At 39.8% G+C, this 18763-nt stretch overlaps 1 protein-coding gene across 15 annotated transcripts in view; it reads right to left on the reverse strand.

Annotated features, from left to right (window-relative positions):
* Nucleotides 1-18763, reverse strand: part of KMT2C (lysine methyltransferase 2C) — a 205097-nt gene that overhangs the window by 13044 nt on the left and 173290 nt on the right. For 12 of the 15 annotated variants that reach the window (XM_026091593.1, XM_026091603.1, XM_026091600.1 and 9 more), the window contains 10 exons: nt 16608-18427; nt 15137-15248; nt 13644-13722; nt 13457-13520; nt 10396-10628; nt 5520-7220; nt 3672-3884; nt 3045-3209; nt 1652-1793; nt 741-888 (listed from right to left, as the gene is read on the reverse strand). In XM_026091593.1, coding sequence (XP_025947378.1) covers nt 741-888; nt 1652-1793; nt 3045-3209; nt 3672-3884; nt 5520-7220; nt 10396-10628; nt 13457-13520; nt 13644-13722; nt 15137-15248; nt 16608-18427 — 4677 coding nt within the window. The remainder of the gene's footprint in view (nt 1-740; nt 889-1651; nt 1794-3044; nt 3210-3671; nt 3885-5519; nt 7221-10395; nt 10629-13456; nt 13521-13643; nt 13723-15136; nt 15249-16607; nt 18428-18763) is intronic. The other 3 variants (XM_026091596.1, XM_026091595.1, XR_003257810.1) reach the window with 3 other exon arrangements.

Consider the following 18763-nt stretch of genomic DNA (forward strand, 5'->3'; position numbering starts at 1 on the left):
TTTGAGCAAGCCTTCACCTACTGGATTTATTACAGCCATCTATGTCGGATTAGCATACTCCAGTGCCTCACAGACTTTAACCCTGTCTTCATTCTCAAAGACTTCCGATATGGGAAGGTGCTATTATTCTCCCTTCAAATTCGGCAAGTAGAGGTAGACAAGACTGTGTGACCGGTCCAAGGCCACACAGAAAATCTACAATAGGGCAGGTATCARTTTTTACGGCCGAATTCACTGGTCCATCCTCCCTCATCCACACACAGGCTTCAGTGCTTCAAAGCTTTGCTTAGCCAAGTGAAAGGGAGATGAAAGGTAAGGGCTTTGTAGGGAAACCTGTATGTTCCAGCAAGCATTTCTCACACATAACAAAAACTGAATCAGGTAGGGGAATTTTGAGGCTGTCTGACATTTGCACAGTATGTTGTCATCACCACGCCGGCTCCCGGAAGATCAAGTTATATAGTTTTCTTCCACTTTTAATAGAGCAAGGTAATAAATTCTTGACAACTAATCAGGATATAGTGTCTAGCAATGGCAGAAGTCACCTTTTCCACTACCCTGCTGTCCTACAGGTGGAATGCTGGGAGTTAATTAGGACAAATAATTCCATTATTTTCTCTGCGCTGTCTAGCTGTGCACAACGGATTTCATTTCTTCACACCTTCACAGACTCATCCCCCTACTGAAAGACCACAGAATTTGTTCCAAGCAAGCATTTAGAGATGTGGGGGAAAACCTACCTTAACTCCTCCTGATTGTTGTGAGGTGGTGTTGGAAGTGAAGCAGGAACATCCACAGTTTTAGGGCCCTGAGCCATTGCTCTAGCTAATAAATCATCCTGTGGCCTGAAAGGCAACTGGAACTGCTTTGGTCCCAGAGCTTTGGTAACTAAAAACGGAGAAACACAGCCCAATGAGACATAGGTACAGCTCTTCTTATTGATATATGTTTTGTATAACAGGGGACTGGTGGCTCTCAGATGCAACCAAGGCATTACAGCAGACGGTAATACCACTTCCTTGCTTGTAGTTCAAACATTTTTGACTGTTAATAATTAATCTCTACACTCACAAAAACCTGCAAATTTTGAGCAAAAAAGGTTTGTTGCTCTTCAGTGTACTTTCCACCCATTAATATGAGAGGAAAAAAAGCTTTGTAACAATCAATGAAAGGGGTCGGAAAGAAGGGTTTTTATCACAGAACACTCCTCAAAAAAGGGCAGTATAAAATGTTATTTAAGAGAAAACAGGTTTTAATTTGACAAAATTGCAAGTATTAGAAATACATATTGACTACATATAAAGCCTAGTGAGGACACATTTCAGACAAACTGCTTCTGAGCTCGCTTAACAACCTGGTTAGTCATTTATAGTGGTCATAAAAAAATGATTTTGAGGTTTTCTTTTTCATTTCTTAAGAGTGCTTATAATCTCAACATATTTTGGAAAGGGAAAGGGACAAAACTATCATTTGACTTTATACAGGTATAAAATAAAGCTGGATAAAGATGATGACAACCTTAAAAAGGAGGCGATACATGCTGCTGTCATAAAAGACGACTATACCACCTGAAAAACAGTCCAGTTATCTGTTTTGTAATTCACTACAAACTTGACTCATTTATTAAGGAAGCAGTAAGTATTAGGCTTACCATCATGACCTCCTAACATAACAGCCTTGCCAGCAAGTTCCTCGGTGGTTGCAAAGCCATTTACCAACTTCTGGCATGCCACAGGAGGTGGTGTGGGAGGAAGAGAGGCTGGGGGTGTTGGAGGATTACTCAGATTGTTCTGCTGCGAGAGATTAAAGAACCATAAATTAGCCTTGAAGCAGAGTGAAAACCTACATTGTTCCAGCACTAGGTAAGGTAACCCGCTCGTATTTTTACACTCAGAGGCAGTGCCGATAAACAGTGACAATTAATTTCCAAACATGGGGTGAAATACATGAAAATAGCTGCTATAAAAGACACCGCATTTCTTTTTTTAACATCAACGTATTACCAGGGAAAAACAGTTTACATGAACAGTATACACTACTGAAAGAACCTATAGCTAAATTATTTACACACAAGCATAGCAAGCCTTTTTAGGAACTATCTGGGAGCCCTAGCAAGTAACTACAGTTCAAGCACAGGTCTGAACTCAAGAGCGTGAGAGCTATTCCACAGCGACTCTCAGTCGCAGTAAACGAGTGAGCTGAWCCCTTCTCGCTAAAGGGAAGCGACCTCACATTGACCACAGGACGAGCTGTCACTGAAGCAGTTACCGTGGAGAAGCAGATCCGCTGCAAGTTCACGCTCCAGGTTACTCCTCGCTAGCTCGCTCAACTGCCCATATTTGCAATGAAAATTAAATGATAGTTTCAGCATCTACTCTTGTTGCAACCATGCCTACAAAGCCAATACATATTGTTCACTTTGGAGGCCAGCAACTTTTTCTGCTGGGTCAGATTCTCAGTTATTTCATGTATGGCTGGAGCAAATGTCTGTTTTCTAACCAGTTAATGAATTTATTAGGGTAGCCAAGCAGCAAATATGATTCTGTCTGATCACTATCTTCCTAYTCTCCCAATTTTGCCTCTCTGATCTCAGAGATTGAGTTTTAAATTTTGTGGGTTATTAGCTCATCAACAAACTGACTGTTTTGTTAAGAGTTCTTAGGTTCTTAGTTAGGGCTTAGTGGACAAATGAGGAAAGTCTATTTCTCATTTAATTCACATTAAGAGATGCTTTAGTGCTTTCAATGACTTTGTGAAGTACTGGGAATTCAGCCTTTTCTGCTCCATAAAACTGTAATTACAATTGTCACCACTTAGCATCCATTTGTAAATGGAATACTTGTACTTAAATTTGTTTACAACACAGTTTCTAGAACTGACTTCCACTTTCAGAGAGGAAAACAAGGACTATCTAGTCTAGCAGCAGAAAATTATTTTCTTGTGCTTGCACAAAAGGCAGGAATTCTAACCAACTAGCAGTAATAATGTCATGATCTTCTTTTCTCACAGAGAGTACATAATGAAAATCTCAATTAAAACCATACCTTGTAAATGAGCTGGGAGTAGTAATCTGAAGCCCCATCAAGAGTAGCACTACCAAAACTTCCTACAAGTCGATTTCCACCATTTAGCTGGCCACTGCCATAGGGAAGAAAGTGGGCAAAGCTCACTCCAATTATTGGTTCCATCAGAGGCAGAAGAGAAAGCTGCTATATTAAAAGTACAGAAAAATGTTAGAAATGAATTTAACTATAAAACAGACGCATCACAGATCTCCAAACATTAGTAGAGTGGTTTCTAATTAAAAAAAATCTGAATTTACCCCCTATCAGACAACTGTCTCAAACACGGACCATCCTGATGGCTAGGGAAGCTGGTCCCCTGTCCAGCAGGGCCACAGCTCTCTGCTCCGGGCACCCTGGCAGTTCAAGCAAGCAGGCTGCCAGAGCTGAAAGGACTCCCACGGCTTTGAGCCTACTGAATGCCTGCCAAGTCAGAAGAACTTCCAAATTGAAATAAACCCAAACCTTTACATTTCTCAGTCTCTGGAAGTTTTATTTTCTACTGCCCTGTACTCAAAATTCAACTTAGTTATCAACCTCATTCTCCTCGTGAGAGATCCACTCTTTCAAGAATCCTCTTGAGGCACTACCCAGTCTCTATATATTCACCTGTTTTAACTGGATGAATGTATCAGCGTTAGGGTAAATGGCTTGTTTTTCTTCTTCCTCTTTTTTCCTCTTCTTGGACCGTGGAGCTGCCTTCTCTCCTGTCCTCTGGGTTCGCTTATTCCTCTGCTTCTTTGTTTCCTGTCCTACATCTGCTCTTTGAAGCTGGCTGTTACTGCACCCAAATGCACCTTGCATTTGGTTTCCGGCAGTTTGCTGGGATAAGAAAAAGAAAGGTAAATAGAGTTTTTGATGTTTTACAACGTAGCTCATTCAAATTTACTGCATGTTAGTCTAAATGAAGACACACAGTAAAACGTATCACACAGATCACAAACTGTGTTAACACTTTGTTTACTTTGCTGTTACGCTGGCAACTGTAACTGCTGTACTGACCCTACACACAGAATTACGACTTATCATTAACACCCCATTGACGCCTAAAAACATCATTAAAACTCACAGACCAGAAACATTTTCTTTTGAATACTCACTAAAATAAAGTTACAGGCACTCAACCTTAGAGGTATTCATCAGGGCATAATGAGAGGGGGGCTTGGATGGCTTGGATACAGAAAAGAGTTGCAGGACTTAATACAAATGGATTTTCAGTTCAGAAGCAAAAATGGCATTCTGAAACAGTGCTGGTTTGTACCATTAGGTCAAATACTTTCAGTACAAGTCTTCAAAGTCATTCTTCACATAAAAGGATAGCTGTGTAAAAACCATCAGAATAGCACTTGGTAATACAATGGATAGTGTCAAGTAAAAAAGAAAGACTAATTCCTTCTTATCAATCATTATTCCAAATAGCTCTATGCCACCCCTACCTCAAAAACTTTCACAACTATTCCTACCATTTATGTTTTAACCATGGGTCTTATAACACTTACCGAAGTCACCTGCTACCCACCATTACCTTTCTTTTTATTAGTTTTTATTCATTTTGAATGGGTTTAAATTTTGTTGCGAGGATGCATTTAGAGCTTATGGAGTCATAAAACAAAACYAAGCAGAGATTAAAGATTACAATAAAAAAACCCCAACCAAATACACTTAGTGTCAAGTGTACCCTACCCCTATAGAAAGCCATTTTCTTTAGGTCTAAGAACTTCATAAATTATTAAATTATATAAAGCCATTAATATAAAGAATTAATGCCTTCTTCCATTAAAGTAACATTATTAATTAGAGAAATACTTCATAACATAGAAAACCAGTAATTTTAGCAGCTTTAACAATTTCACACTTCTGACATCTGATAAAATCCTACTGAACAGTATCTGCTAAAATTAAAGACAAYGTATGATTTCCACAGGCAAAAAATGAGCGTGGCCTTGGTCCGTTCACAGAACACGCCAAGYGCTGCAGCTGTGGGTGCGTGAAACCCGGCTTCAAGCCTCTGCAAAGGCACATGGTTGACATCCTCCTGCGCACGACCCATGTGAGGGTCTCAGAACAAAGTTAGAAGCGTGCGATATACAGAATACTGTACAGAAATACACTAGTAGGTAATTGTCATACTGTAAAATCTTGCCTTAATCTTGGTAAGTATTAGAAAGTGGCATGTTTTAAGATGATTATATATATATATWTTTTTTTTGCATTTTAATAATAATTCCTGAATACACTACTCTATCAAGTCATATTAAAATTTGCTCCTTTTGTAATAGTGYGATTTACTCGGGCAGAAACGACAGGAAGGGAGGTCAAACCTCCTTACAGCTGTTTCATTCTGCCCTTGGGCAGGTAGGTTCTCCCCATGCCTTTTCACAAACGACAGCGGTGATGGTGCAAACTAATCTTTGACCGTTGATAACCGCTGCACAACAAAACCAGTAAGAGGCCTACCATTCCTTCAGGTGCATTCGGCTTCTCTGTTAACTTTTTGTCTCCAGCACTCTCCTCTTCTGTTCGGCAGCTGCTCTCTGATTTCTGACTCAGAAGAGCTGAGGATTTTTTATTTTTAAGCAGGTGTTTCAGCAGTTCGTTCCCTGACTCCCCTTTCGCCGCTGGGACGCTGGCTGGTTGCGCTGGGCTCTGAGCTGAAGAGGCAGGATGTGATGTGACCTTATCTTCTTCCACCTTAATACTGCTTGGATTTTCTGTTTTAGGCTCAGGTTGACCTGAGCATTGATCGGTTTCTGCCTTTTCTAGTTTAACTTCTTGGATGCTGCTGGGTGTATCTGCTTTAGCCTTTTCGGTCTCTGTATTTACGCTCAACTGCTTCTGTGGCAAACTGCTACTGGGGAGTTTACAGTCCAGCTCTGGAGAGGTCTGGCCCTCTGCTGCATTTGATGTTGACGGGCCCGTTAACTCCACTGACTCTTGCTCATCTTGGTGACGTGAATGTTCATTGGGGGTGTTAACTGTGGGGGTGGAGGTAGAATCAGAAATGGTTGGAGTTGATGGTGCAGTTATATCTGAATGTGGAGTCGATGGGGCTTTTACTGACTCAGCATCATCATCCTTTTTCTTTTTTCGAGTCCTTTTCTTTTTTCCTTTCTCTTCTGGGATTATGTCAGAATACAGCTGTATAAGAGACTGGCTTGACCCAGGGAAATTTGTTGCCTGGGGTATGCTTGTGTCTGAAGCACATGAGGGACCACTACCAAGTCCTGTAGATGAAGGTACAGTAGGAGCAAATGGAGGCCTGACTTGGTTCTGCGTAAAGGCGGCCCCAGGGAGATTCCCATGAGTTTGTTTAACAGTATGAAAATTAGGGGCTCCACTGGGAACAGCAGATGCATCAGGTCCAAAAGTTGTAGCCCCCACTGGTCTTCGCTCACTGCTTTGCATAAAATTTGTGGCAGGAGGTGAGTTCACAGGACCTTGTTGCAGAATCTGTCCCATTTGCTGCTGTTGATGCTGCGGAGACTGCTGAAGAGGTCGTGGAGTTTGTATGAAATCACAAGGTAGATCAGAATTAAAGAAAGGTATCTGAGATAAGGATGTCCTGTTATTTAATTCAGACCCCATCATACCATGTTGTTCTAGTTCCATTCTCTGCTGTAAAGCCCTCTGTCGATCCACCTCCTGCATAAGCTGAATGCGCTGCCGTTCCTGTTGCTCTCGCAAACGCTCCTTTCTTTCCCGCTCTTGAAAACTTTCACTGAAGGGGTTATTGTCATCAAACTCCACTCTTGGTGGTGGCCCTGACTGTGCAGTTGCATTAGGACCAGGCACAGGAGTTGGTGTAGCAGGAGTAATTGGCAATGGTGTCATGGGAGGCTGCATCCTTGCAGGATTAATGGAAATAYGACTTGCAGGGGCGTTTGCAGACTGCCATCCAGATAAATTTGGCATTCTGGTTGGGGTGGATTGCCCAGGGATGACCACTGTGTGTTGCTGATGCTGGAGCTGTTGTGCCACCATGGGGAAGCTTTGCTGATTCATTGCTGGTGATGTTCCTCCTGGAACCATTGGTGGCTGGGCCTGGACTCCTGGCATTATAGCATGGGGCGCCATCCCACACTGCTGCTGCTGCTGCTGCTGCTGCTTGATTCGATATTCCTCAATTAGTTCTGCGTGTTCTTTCTGTTGTTTTCGAATCTGAAAATTACAGAAGTCATTACTCATCTCTGACATGTACCGACTATATAGGTGGCATAAAACATGTAATTCAGCATTATACTTTCAGTAGAAAATGAAACTTAGGCAAAATTAGCATTTCTGCACAKTCTTTTCTCTCACTTTTTAAGATTAAATGGCCATGATTTAACTAGAAATACAATCCATCCCCAAATTTTAGAAAAAGTTATTGATGACTTCATTACTGTCATCGAAAACAGCATTAGCACAGCACCTGAAAGTCCCAGCTATGTACCAAGACCACACTGCTAGAAATTATACAAACCTGAAATTGATCCTTGCCCTAAAAACTTTTACATCCATATATAGGATAGCAAGAGTTGAGAACAGACAGGAAAAAGGAATACAGGGAAACAATGAGATGGATGATCTTCACACACCAGCTAAAATTTTTAAAAGATATAACTGAAAAGGAAAAGTTTGCAGGAAAACAATGAGGTACCTTCACATTTATTCACAGGCAGATCCCCTGAACATCATACAGCAGGGGAAAAAGCAACAAGATGCTACTTTAAAGTTTTAAATTTTAGGATGAAAATTAATTGGACTTGGATGCTAAAAGTAAAAGCTAATAGTTTTTTGTTAATGTAAACAGGAGAAGCCAATGGAGGGATATGACAGGGCCACCAGTGTCTTCACCAGGCTAATGGAGAGTATTTCAGAAACACAGTAGCTACTTAACTCATTTCCCTCTAAAAAATTAAAAGTACTTGCAATACACTGGTTACTAATGCATAGATTATGGAAAATCTCTCTCTCTTACTTCTATTTACTAGGTGATGATTTCTGCAGCTTCCGCTTGCTGTTTGCACTGATGTGAGAAGTCCGTAACATAATTAAAAATGTTTGATAGCACTCTCCTTTGTCTGGAGCAAGGGATAAGCAAGAAAGCTCAGGACAACAGAGACGCTACAGGGAACGCTGCAGAACGCAGAGCAGGTGCACCCACAAGGTTATTTACAGAGTCCCGTCAGGTCCAAGATGATTTATGAGCTCTGGCTTGGCACTGACGCTGGCGGAAAAACACTGCCACTGCACAGAGCCACTGACTGGAAGTACCTGCACCGCACCGCCCTGGCTCCAGGACTCCTCAGTTGGTGTACAGCACTAAAGCCGTGCTGGCTCTGTACGTTTAGGCAATGAGGCATCCAAACCAACATCTCCTCGCAGGATCTGCAGTGGCAAGGAGCCACAYGACTGTACCTGGAATTAGCTGAGATCTCGCAGGACCAGCACCGAAACCACACAGCTGGACCTGAGCTGAAACTGCGCAGATCGGCCTGCTGGCTCCAATGGAGCGGGGGAGAACGAAGCAGAGGGTTTCGCCTGCCGGGCTTGTTAGCACAGGTGCTACGTCATCCCGAGCAGTTAAACTGCCCCGGCTATGGGAACAGTACGGCAGTGTGTGCGAGGCTCCGTGCCGGAGCTAATAACCCTGTCACACATAAGCTCAGTTCGCACCGAGTCAACTCCAGTTTCTCTGCACCGGTGATCAGGTCCAACAATTCACAGTGATTTCAAAGCTTCTCTCTCAATGTATGTATATATAGTTTGTCCTTTTCAAAAACTAACAGAAACTTGACTGCAGGAAAAGGACAGGGTAAACTTAAATAGAAGGTCCTTAAAAATACACTTTAATATAAAGCTTATTTAAGTTCCATGTAGGTACATAACAAAGTGCTGTCTGGGACATGGATGACTGGTCTAAATGGTGCCCGAATGGGAGTGGAGGGTATTTTCCAGCAGTACATGAAACAAGTTTAAAAAATGAAAAATAAAAGAAACTTAATTATGGGGCACAATATGAATCTGCCAGAAATATCATGACGAGCAGTCGCTACTTTGACATAACTCCAGTTTAAGTCTGGAGTGAAATATATATGATAGAGACTGGTTAAAGTGAATATTTTTGTACTTGTTCTACTCGTGATTTATTGTGGAAGGGAAAGAAAAAGGAAGAAATGATGTGGACATAATTTATCTGCATTATCTCTCTTCCACACAGTGAAAAGTCAAGCCAACAAATATCCCGTCCACTGCATACACCACAGGAGCAAGGACCTGGGGGTCACGTACCACTAATGACTTCAGTTCAAGAGGCCTGCTGCCAAATTTTCCCCTCACCTTAATATATTAAGGATAACTCTAAAGTATTTTAATATTTGGCAGATCTATTTGTTCCTGACAATGAAAAGATTCCCCACTCGTACAATAAGGAGGCATCATGCCAAACAACATATAAATGATGCCTTGAGGAAAATAGCACTCAATACTGTTGGCCAAACCATAGGTTTATCAAAACAATCGCAGACTTAACTTTAATCTCGGTTACTACAGTCATGGTTACAAGATGCAGCAAGTGAAATTCCAACTGAATACAGGGAGAGAAAAAAACCCCACACAGTAAAAAGCGATTATGCACTGGAACAGAGGCCTAGAGAGGCTGGAAAATCTCTGTTCTTGGGAGACTTTCAAAACTTGACTGGACAAGGCCCTGAGCAACCTGATCTGTGAAGTTAGTTCAGCTTTGATCAGGAAGCTGAACTAGATGATCTTCAGTTATCCCTTCCAACCTACATTATTCCAGGATATGGTAACAGATAATGCTCTGATAATAAGGGTCTAGGAACAAGACAGATCATAAAAATCCACTAATGTTAGAGATATAATGAAAAGAGATTTTCAAACAGTAACATTTAACTGGCATATAACCAAGAGGTTCTGATTAAATGAGGACATCTGAAAACGCCTGTTATGAGATTCATTCAAGCTTGAAACAGAACCCTACATGCTAAGAAATTCCTCCTCCACAATCTGAATCATTCATTTATGCTCTTCGTAGCGCCAGGAACTCTGCTGCAGATAATTCTGCTAAACAATTTCCCCTCTTCCCAAAGTATTAAACCAGCTTTTTGCCACAACTTTTGCTGCAGCATCTTCTCCTACAACTCCATTGTCACTCACAATCCAGAGTAATGCTGTCATCCATGCAAAATATGATAGGGTGTGGTTCCCTTTAAATAAGCTCCACTGTATTGAAGTATTTTAATTAGTATTTTAACAGATTTAAAGGAAAGAGTCACACCAGTATGAGAGCTCAGTATTAAGGTGATTAGTTTTTCTTCCACATGATTACCTGTTCTAGCTGTTTTTGTACCATACTTTGCTGCTCAGTTACATGTTTAAGCTGTTCTGCATCTTCTTCYGGGAACTCACGGCCAGCTTTCTTGGCTGTACGCTGCTTTGCTGAGAGTGCTTTTTTTGATTTTCTGTGTGCTCCAATTTGTTCCTCAAGGTACTTCTGTTGCATTTGAAGAAGCTGTTGTGTTTCTTGCAGCCATTCCTCATATTGCTTTCTTTGTGAATCATCTAGAGACAGGGGAAATAAAGTATGATATGATCTCATCCTATGGAATCTATCTTTTAAAGATGAAATTTAATAAGGTTCCCCTCTTATTTTGTGAACCTGTTGGTCAAGTTCAGCCAAATTTAACAGAGGAGTTGAGATCTCAGAGATATTAAGTTCTTAGTGATATGAGTAAAGGAGAAAGAGATCCAAACTACTGCCTTTATTGAGAGAAAGCAGTTTTAACTTAATCCCTTAATTTTGAGATGCTCGCCAACTGTCTAGGCAGTAAATGTGCACTTGCTAGCCACTCAGCACACTCAGCTTTGAAACCAGCTACAGAACCCGTTGGTACCCTGCTGAGCCACAGAACAGGGAATGCTGAAGTACCCTCGGGGAGGGAAAGAAATTAGAGATTAAGGACACAAATTTACAGGAGACGTGGCCTAATTAATTCTGATGCATAGAACAGTTTTGTACATTTAAATCTATTTTTGTTACATCTTCTAAGAACAAATCAAACTGAACTTATAAACATCCATCAGGCATGCATAAAATGAAAGAAAGACAGTATTTGGGATTGGAAATGTATGTCAAGACCTATCTCTTGTTCCAAAATCAAATCCCACCTCACCATCCTATTCAACTTCAGGCTTGTGAAGAAACACCACTAAATTGGGAGAGCTAATCAAGAAGGCAAATTAAGATGGAGGTACAACTTATTTAACCTGCAGTGCAGAACTTAACAAAAACCCCAAGAACAACAATATCATAAACCCACAACACTTCCAACAACAAACGTACAAGATAGTGGAGAAAGGCATTCTCTCAAACCACGTAGATGTAACCTGGATAAAACACCACCTCATTTCAGCTGAAAACAACTCAAAACCACTGTGTCATAGAAACTGGAGTAGCAGGAGTCCAAAAGCAGAAATATAAATTTGTATTCAGAAGTATAACAAAGCACTCATTTCTAATCACAGACAGCATTTAAAGTTTCTTTTCATTTGAGAGACATCTTAAAAAAATCCTTAGGAATAGAATAAATATTGGAGGGGGGAAGGATTTGATTCATTTTTTAGAAATGGCTGAAAATTAGGACTGCATGAGATATTTCTGATTAATCATTTTCAGAATTATGAATTAAAATACAGACTACTCTACAAGTCAAAGTCACTGCAAGAAAATGAACTGAAAAAACAAGCTTTTTACAACTTGTCTTCTGTGTACAGATAACTTTCTCTTGGTCCTCATCGGAGGGCATTCAGCACCCAGTGCCTTTTGCTTCCCACAAATAAATGCATTCTAACATAGGCTATAACTGCGACATTACTCTTTTTTTTACAAATGAGAAATACTGATTTGCTCTGAGGCTCATGACTGAGTAATCCATGGTTTTCAGATATTTTTCCTGGAGGCAAAACAATCATGTCCAATAACACTCTTCGCCGCACTAAGCCCAGACAGCAAGCAACAAGGCTTGGTGACAAGATCATTTGTCTCATGATAACACTGTGGCAATAAACCGGATAACCAAGAATCAGGCATGCAATTTCCCTTATAAAGAATGTTTATCTCATATAAAGGTATCCGTATGACAGTGTGACTTCAGTACAACCATGTCTTCCTTGTGCTCCAGTCCTTACCCCATTCTAGGTTAATGGTCGCTGCTGTAGAGATGGTCACTGAATCTAACGGCTCTACTAAACCAGTTCACAGAGCTAGCTACGGTCTCAAGGGGCACTGATTCTTCCAGTGATAAATTCTGTGAAACTAATCATATAACCTGAAGTGACAACTGAGTGGAAATGATGGAGAATAACTGCAGATGGGAGAAACGTGAAAGTGCAAATGAAAGTACTGAAATATTAACTAGTTCCAGATAAGAATAACTGCTACTGAAATGAAAAACAGATTTCCTGATGTGCTCAGAAGCATCTCCAATTCTCCCCCCACCAGAGCCAGACCACTGTTGAGTGTCATTTAAAATCTTACTAGAAATTAATACAGAAAACATTACTAAAGTTTCTCATTGCCWTTTAACACTGCTACTCCAGTTTCTGGAAAAGGTAAAAGTGTTTACCTCTGTTTCTATTAATAAATGTTAAGTAAAGCTTTTGCAGTGACAGCAGCACCTTTTTTTTTTTTTTAACGTGGTCTTCCTCTCCCAACATATGCTTAGTATTAATTTTTGCTAACAAATCTACTTCTTATTGTAGAGACTAAGATCTACAAATAGCCTCATGCAAGTGGAAGCAAGGAATGCAAAATACTAGTGCTGTAGTTTTCACCAACTGTGGTTCCCACCCAGTCTTGCTTAACTAAAGCTCGAAAGGCTTTTATTCATATTTTTTAAACTGACAATGATGCTACACAAAACTTTTTGCTTCTTAAATAAAAAATAACCTATCAATGTAGACTATTATTCTCACTGAGCTAAGAATACTACAATATAACAAAAGACTAGATTTTTTAGCTAGCAGTCTGTCAAGTAATATATACAATTACTATTCTCACACAAATCCAAATAATGCTAACTACTTTATTACTCTTTGTGATTAATACCAGAAAACTCAGCTTTGTTCTGTTTCCCTCTTTCCTTATGGTATTTCTTTGAGGACACTTTTCTAGACAAATTGTTAATATCATTTACTATGTGTCCTTTTATGAATTGGTATCATAATGATGAAATGGTGCAATTTTAGAAGGATGAATTAGTCAAGAGAAAATATTTTTGGAAAGAAATATCCATGCATTGGAGTCTTATTAAAAAAAAAGAAAGAAAAGTAAACAAAGAAACTGCAGAACGGAACATCAACCTACAATAAATTATTCAATCTGTACTTACTGACAAAACCAGGACCAAAATTTGGAGGATTAGGCCTAGAAATCTGAGGTGCCAAATTTCCATCCTACAAATTTCAGAAAAACACACAGACAAGGAAATTAAATCATGATTCAATTTAAAAAAGAAAACCAAACTTGTTATCATTATTAGGCACTTTTGCTGTATATCTTGTATCAAGTTGTATTACCTGTGTGATTGCTTGCTGCATATGATTTTGGCCTTCACTGGTCTGAGCCCCTGGCACTGGCTGCCCCATAAAGGGAAACCTATTGATATGTAAACAGAAGGTGAAATTGTAATTTTAAAATTGGTGCATATTTTAGAAGAGAGACTATGTTTTGTATTATATTGAACTTATACAAAACATCCAGATATTTTATAGATATTTGCTTGAACATCTATACCAAACTTTTCCAAAGTCTGGAAAATAATATTTCTCATTTGATCCTACAACACTTTGCTCTAAATTTAAACTACTGCATTTTATACTTTTCAGAAAGATGAACTAAACATGAAAATTAGTAACCATGGTATTTTACTAGTAGTGAAGATGCATGGGAGCAAACTAAATAAAAATGACATAAGAAACACCTATACTTACGTTTTACATGTTATAATGATAAAAAATGAGATTTAATGTGTTTAGATATCACGGCAACACAGTCACTACAGTAGGGTAGATGTATTTGGGTTTCGGAAACAGTTTAAACAAGCCCCTGTAATCATTCTCAGACAATGTAACTTCACCAAGCAAAACCAAATTGAGAAGAACTCAGTCTATAATAACAGTGTAGAAGAATGCAAACTTCTACAAGTAATGGTGATAAAGCATGAATTTAAAGCAAAAAAATCTTCTTATCACATCTAGAAACAGAAAGATAAACCAGGGAACATAAGCTATCCAACTAGTATCTGAGCAGTAAGAGTCTTCTGCTAGTGCAGGTCGCCCTGATTAGGTGGCAGTAATATACAGTATTGGAAGCTATAATAAATGGGTTGGGGTGCAAAATCTTCTTATCAAGATCAAATAGGCCTTCCAAACTTCTTTGGTAAGCCACATACTATCAGATAGCACTGAAGTATGTATTGAGAAGAGGAAAAGAAAGTGTGCTGTTTCAGGGTCCACAGAAAAAGAAAAGCTACAGACCATATCGGGCCTATATATTCCCTATGTCTGGTAGAGACGGTCATAGCAAAGTCTGCACAGTTCATAGTTAGCTCCTTTTGTCCACAAAACTGATTTAGAGAGGTGATGAAAATTCTGTTACTTGGGCTAAATCTAAATTATACATAGCATTAAACACCATCCTGCAACATGAAGATTAACAGCTACATGGCCCTCAACAGTTTTCAAACAAAATGCACAGAAGATGTGTCATTACATAATTAGCAAGTGGGAAAACAAGAAGGAAATCAAGAGTGAAGCCATGTTTGTTGAGCAGACCAGTGACGTTATGATCGGAACATAGATCTAGTGAGTTTTAATCCTTTCTACTGTTTCTACTGTCACACTGGTTTTATTCTTAGGAAATAATCCAGTATTAGCATGGACTATGAACTACGTGACAAACAGATCCTTCCCCACTTTACATTTTTTCATTTACAGTGCACAGTTCCCCCTAGCGCTATCATTCCTTCTACATTTTGTAGACCTAAAGAATAGCATCAAGCTTTGCCTACCTGTTCATAACCATTGGTGGCATCCCCATGTTACTCTGTGCCATTACTTTATTGATCCCCTTAAGAGCTACCATTTTTGCTTTCATTATAGGATCAGTAATTGCATCAAAATCTATAAAAGAAAAACAGTAAGAGTCAATTACATAGCTGAACATTACATGATTTTAACTACAGCTGACTTGTTCAGATCTAGTTTATGCATAAATCATCAGTAAAACAATGTAACTGCACAACTATTTCAAATGCATCTGTCCTCTCTGCTTTGAAATTACTGGTTAATATGTAGGTTCATATATCCTCTAAGAAGAAATAATCCAGCAGCAACTACCTTGGATATAAGATCAACAGCACCTTTTGTGACAATCAGAAAAACTTCCTGTTCCCAGCCAAGACCCACAAAGGAAAAGCAGATCCGTTTCAGATGGGCTCTAGATCATATCTGGTCTATGACCCAGTAGATTAATGAATTATATTTATAAGTTTAAGAATCCAGAAGAAGATTTTTTTCTGTGAGTTCAGTTAGCAATACTGATACAATACCGCTAACATACACTAAGGAAACTTGTTAAGTTGCTCTGTAATTATTGGCCGTACTACCACCAGAAAGGCCCACACCACCTGGAGCATCTGAAAGGATAACAAGCACGGTGACCTGCGCCTCTGTCCTGCCTTCTGTCCATTCAGTTGCCCCACAGAGAGAGGAACAAACATGACTGACGTTCCTCGTGAGGGAGAACGTTCCAGCCACACTGCGAATATGAACTGCTGCTTCAGGGTACGCTAGATTTGTTTTACAGACAGACTTGATGGACAGTGTAGATAGAACTAATACATTTCTAAAATTTTCGTATTTTATTAATAACAATTGAATGACAGCACCATGATGTTCTCAATCTCAATTCCCCATCTGCTATGTTATATTAAACAGGAAAGGACTGTTTATCTTAAATGCTTTTAGTATGTGCAGAACTATTTGTGATGCTTTTGTGCCTTGCCTGGATTTCATGGGAGTTAATAATACAGCTTTCAATTATCCCTTTCCTCGAACCACTTTGAACACTGCAAAACAATGTAATAAAACAACCATAAACTGAAAATTAATAGGTCAAATATCAAGGTCAGCTACTGCACTTCATCATTTAATTGTTTGCAAAGGCTGCATTTTACTCCATTTCACAAATGAGAAACTGAAGCATAAAGAGAGTACATGACAAGGCTGATGTCAGAGAAATTCAGCAGTAACACGGTGTTATCCTGATCCCAATGAGGTCAAGAGGAGCTTTGCCACAAAGTTCAGAACTTCACCTACATGCTCAGTTCCCAGACTTCCATTATACCTATGAGTCAGGCTGCTTTTGGTTAGGCCAACTTCAGACTCCAAAAGCTATATGCTTCTTTTGGTGCTACATGCTATTTAGCTGTTTATTTTTAGCAACTAACCATCACACACACAAACAGATCATCTACATACCAATATTGGGGAAAAATGGCTCTGAACGTTGGCGAATCATGGCTTGCATCTGTCGCTGCTGCTGCTGCTCCTGCCTTTCTTGATCCAAAAGATCCTGCAGAAGAAGTGGCTGTTCCTCTAGCAGAAGTGGTCTCTCTCGATTTTGTTGCTGAGCTAATGGTTGAGGGAGCATTATCTGTTGGGGGCCAGATATGCCACTAGGACCAGGACGGTTTGTTACAGCCACAGTTTGATTAGAGGTTTGTCCTGGCCCAAAGTTATGATTAGCTGACTGACCCTGCATAAAACCAGGATTTGGTGACCCTTGAGAAAAATTATGGTTTATTTGTGGAACCATGGTCAAATTTGTATTTAAAGTGTTTTCCAAGATCTGTCCACCAGGTGTCATTAGTGTTTGAGGAATACCTGATGAATGGTTCATTTGTGTTGCCGGCAAAGACTGAGATGGAGATCCTAGCGTCCTTGCTTCAGAGCTATCTGAGCTTTCATTAGCTAGCAAACTTGAGAGGACCGGTGTGGACCCAGAAATATTGCAGGAACTTGCTACTCCTTGAACAGGCAGTGGAGCAGATCCCTGAGCATCTGAACTAGGCACAGTTGTTTCTTGACTAGGAACAACAGTAGTTTTGTCAGGGAATTCTGGGTTTGCTGGCTGCACAGGAGCCTTTTCTCCATCCTTTAACTCCGTTTCAGCAGCCTGTTGAGTACTTGCAGATTCATTATTTCCATCACTTTTTTCATTTTCGTTCTTCTTCTCCTCATGAGTGTTTGGAGAAAGTACTTCTGTTTTAATTTCACTTTCTGTAGCAGACTTCTTCTGTGGGGACAGAGTCTCAGAAGGTGCAACAATTCTATCACCTTGTTCTTTCTGTTTTGGTTCTTCTGTCTTGCCCTGGATATCTAACTTGTCATCAATGGGGACAGCAAGATCTAGGTCTTCATTAAACATTCCTTTCTTATCCCCCAGATCAAGTTCTGGGTCTGTATATGCAATTATATCAAATTCTCCAGATCTTAGAAGGTCATCAAGGTGAGGATCATTCGTTTCCAAATTGTCTAAGGTATCTAATTCATCTCCTTTTCCATCCTCTGTGTCCAGGTTCAAATTTTCCAGATCCTCATCATCTAAATCCTTGACTTCAACCCCATCGAGGTCTTTCACATCTAAATCTTTTACAGCAGGATCATCAGGATCAAGCTTTTCTTCTAGACCGTCAGCTGGCTGGTTGGGAATCTGTAAATTTGCAGATTCTTCACTTGGTGCAGATGTGGGCAAAGATGGTCCTGGGAAAGCATCAGCAACTGGTGGATGACTTAGAGAACGTATTACAAGTGCAGGTGGGTTATCAGGATTGATTTGATCTTGCTGGGACTGTGGCATATGCTCCAAACTTGTAGACACCTGCAACTGGCTAGATATACCTTGAGAACTATGTCTCAGTGGTTCTGCCTGCCTTGGGCCTGGAAACTCCTGCCTGGGTATAAACCCTGCATGTCGTTGATGTGGTGCTGCATCCATAACATTTGTAGCTGAAGGATTAAAAGGAAGCCTTGGCCTGCCATCAGGAGCTCTGTGACGTAACTCAATAAATGCCTGACCCAATATATTGTGCTGCTGAACCTGAATTCCCTGTGGAGGAAAATGTTGAGGGATCCCAGATGTATTATTTATTTGTGGATTGTTTGCTGGTCTTGGCATATCAACAGACAGAGATCTTCTCAGCTGTGGTGGAACTCCAGGGCGTTGCATAGGCTGCTGAGGACCGAGGAAACGTTCTTGACCTGATGGTGGACCATGGCCACCTCCTGGAAACCCAAATCTAAAATAAAGTATTAAAGACTAAATTATCTTTTTTCTTAGGACTGCCTAATCTGGTATATTTACTAAATGACTATTCACCAAAATTCTTTACATGATGCATTCATTAAAATATTTAAATATTTTAAATAATAATGCTTATATTTAAAGAAGCTTTATGACTAAAATAAATAATTACTTTGATTATGTTTCACAAACAGCTTGATTTCAATTCCAGTAAAACGGATAGAGAAAACTGTGACAGTAAGAACTATCTTAATAAACAAATTACAGCTTCAACTGAGTAAGTCTAAAGTAATGTTGCATGTATTTACAAATTACTAAAAACAATCCAAAA

This window comes from Apteryx rowi, unplaced genomic scaffold (assembly GCF_003343035.1).
Source record: "Apteryx rowi isolate R43461 unplaced genomic scaffold, aptRow1 scaffold_91, whole genome shotgun sequence".
Classification (NCBI taxonomy): domain Eukaryota; kingdom Metazoa; phylum Chordata; class Aves; order Apterygiformes; family Apterygidae; genus Apteryx; species Apteryx rowi.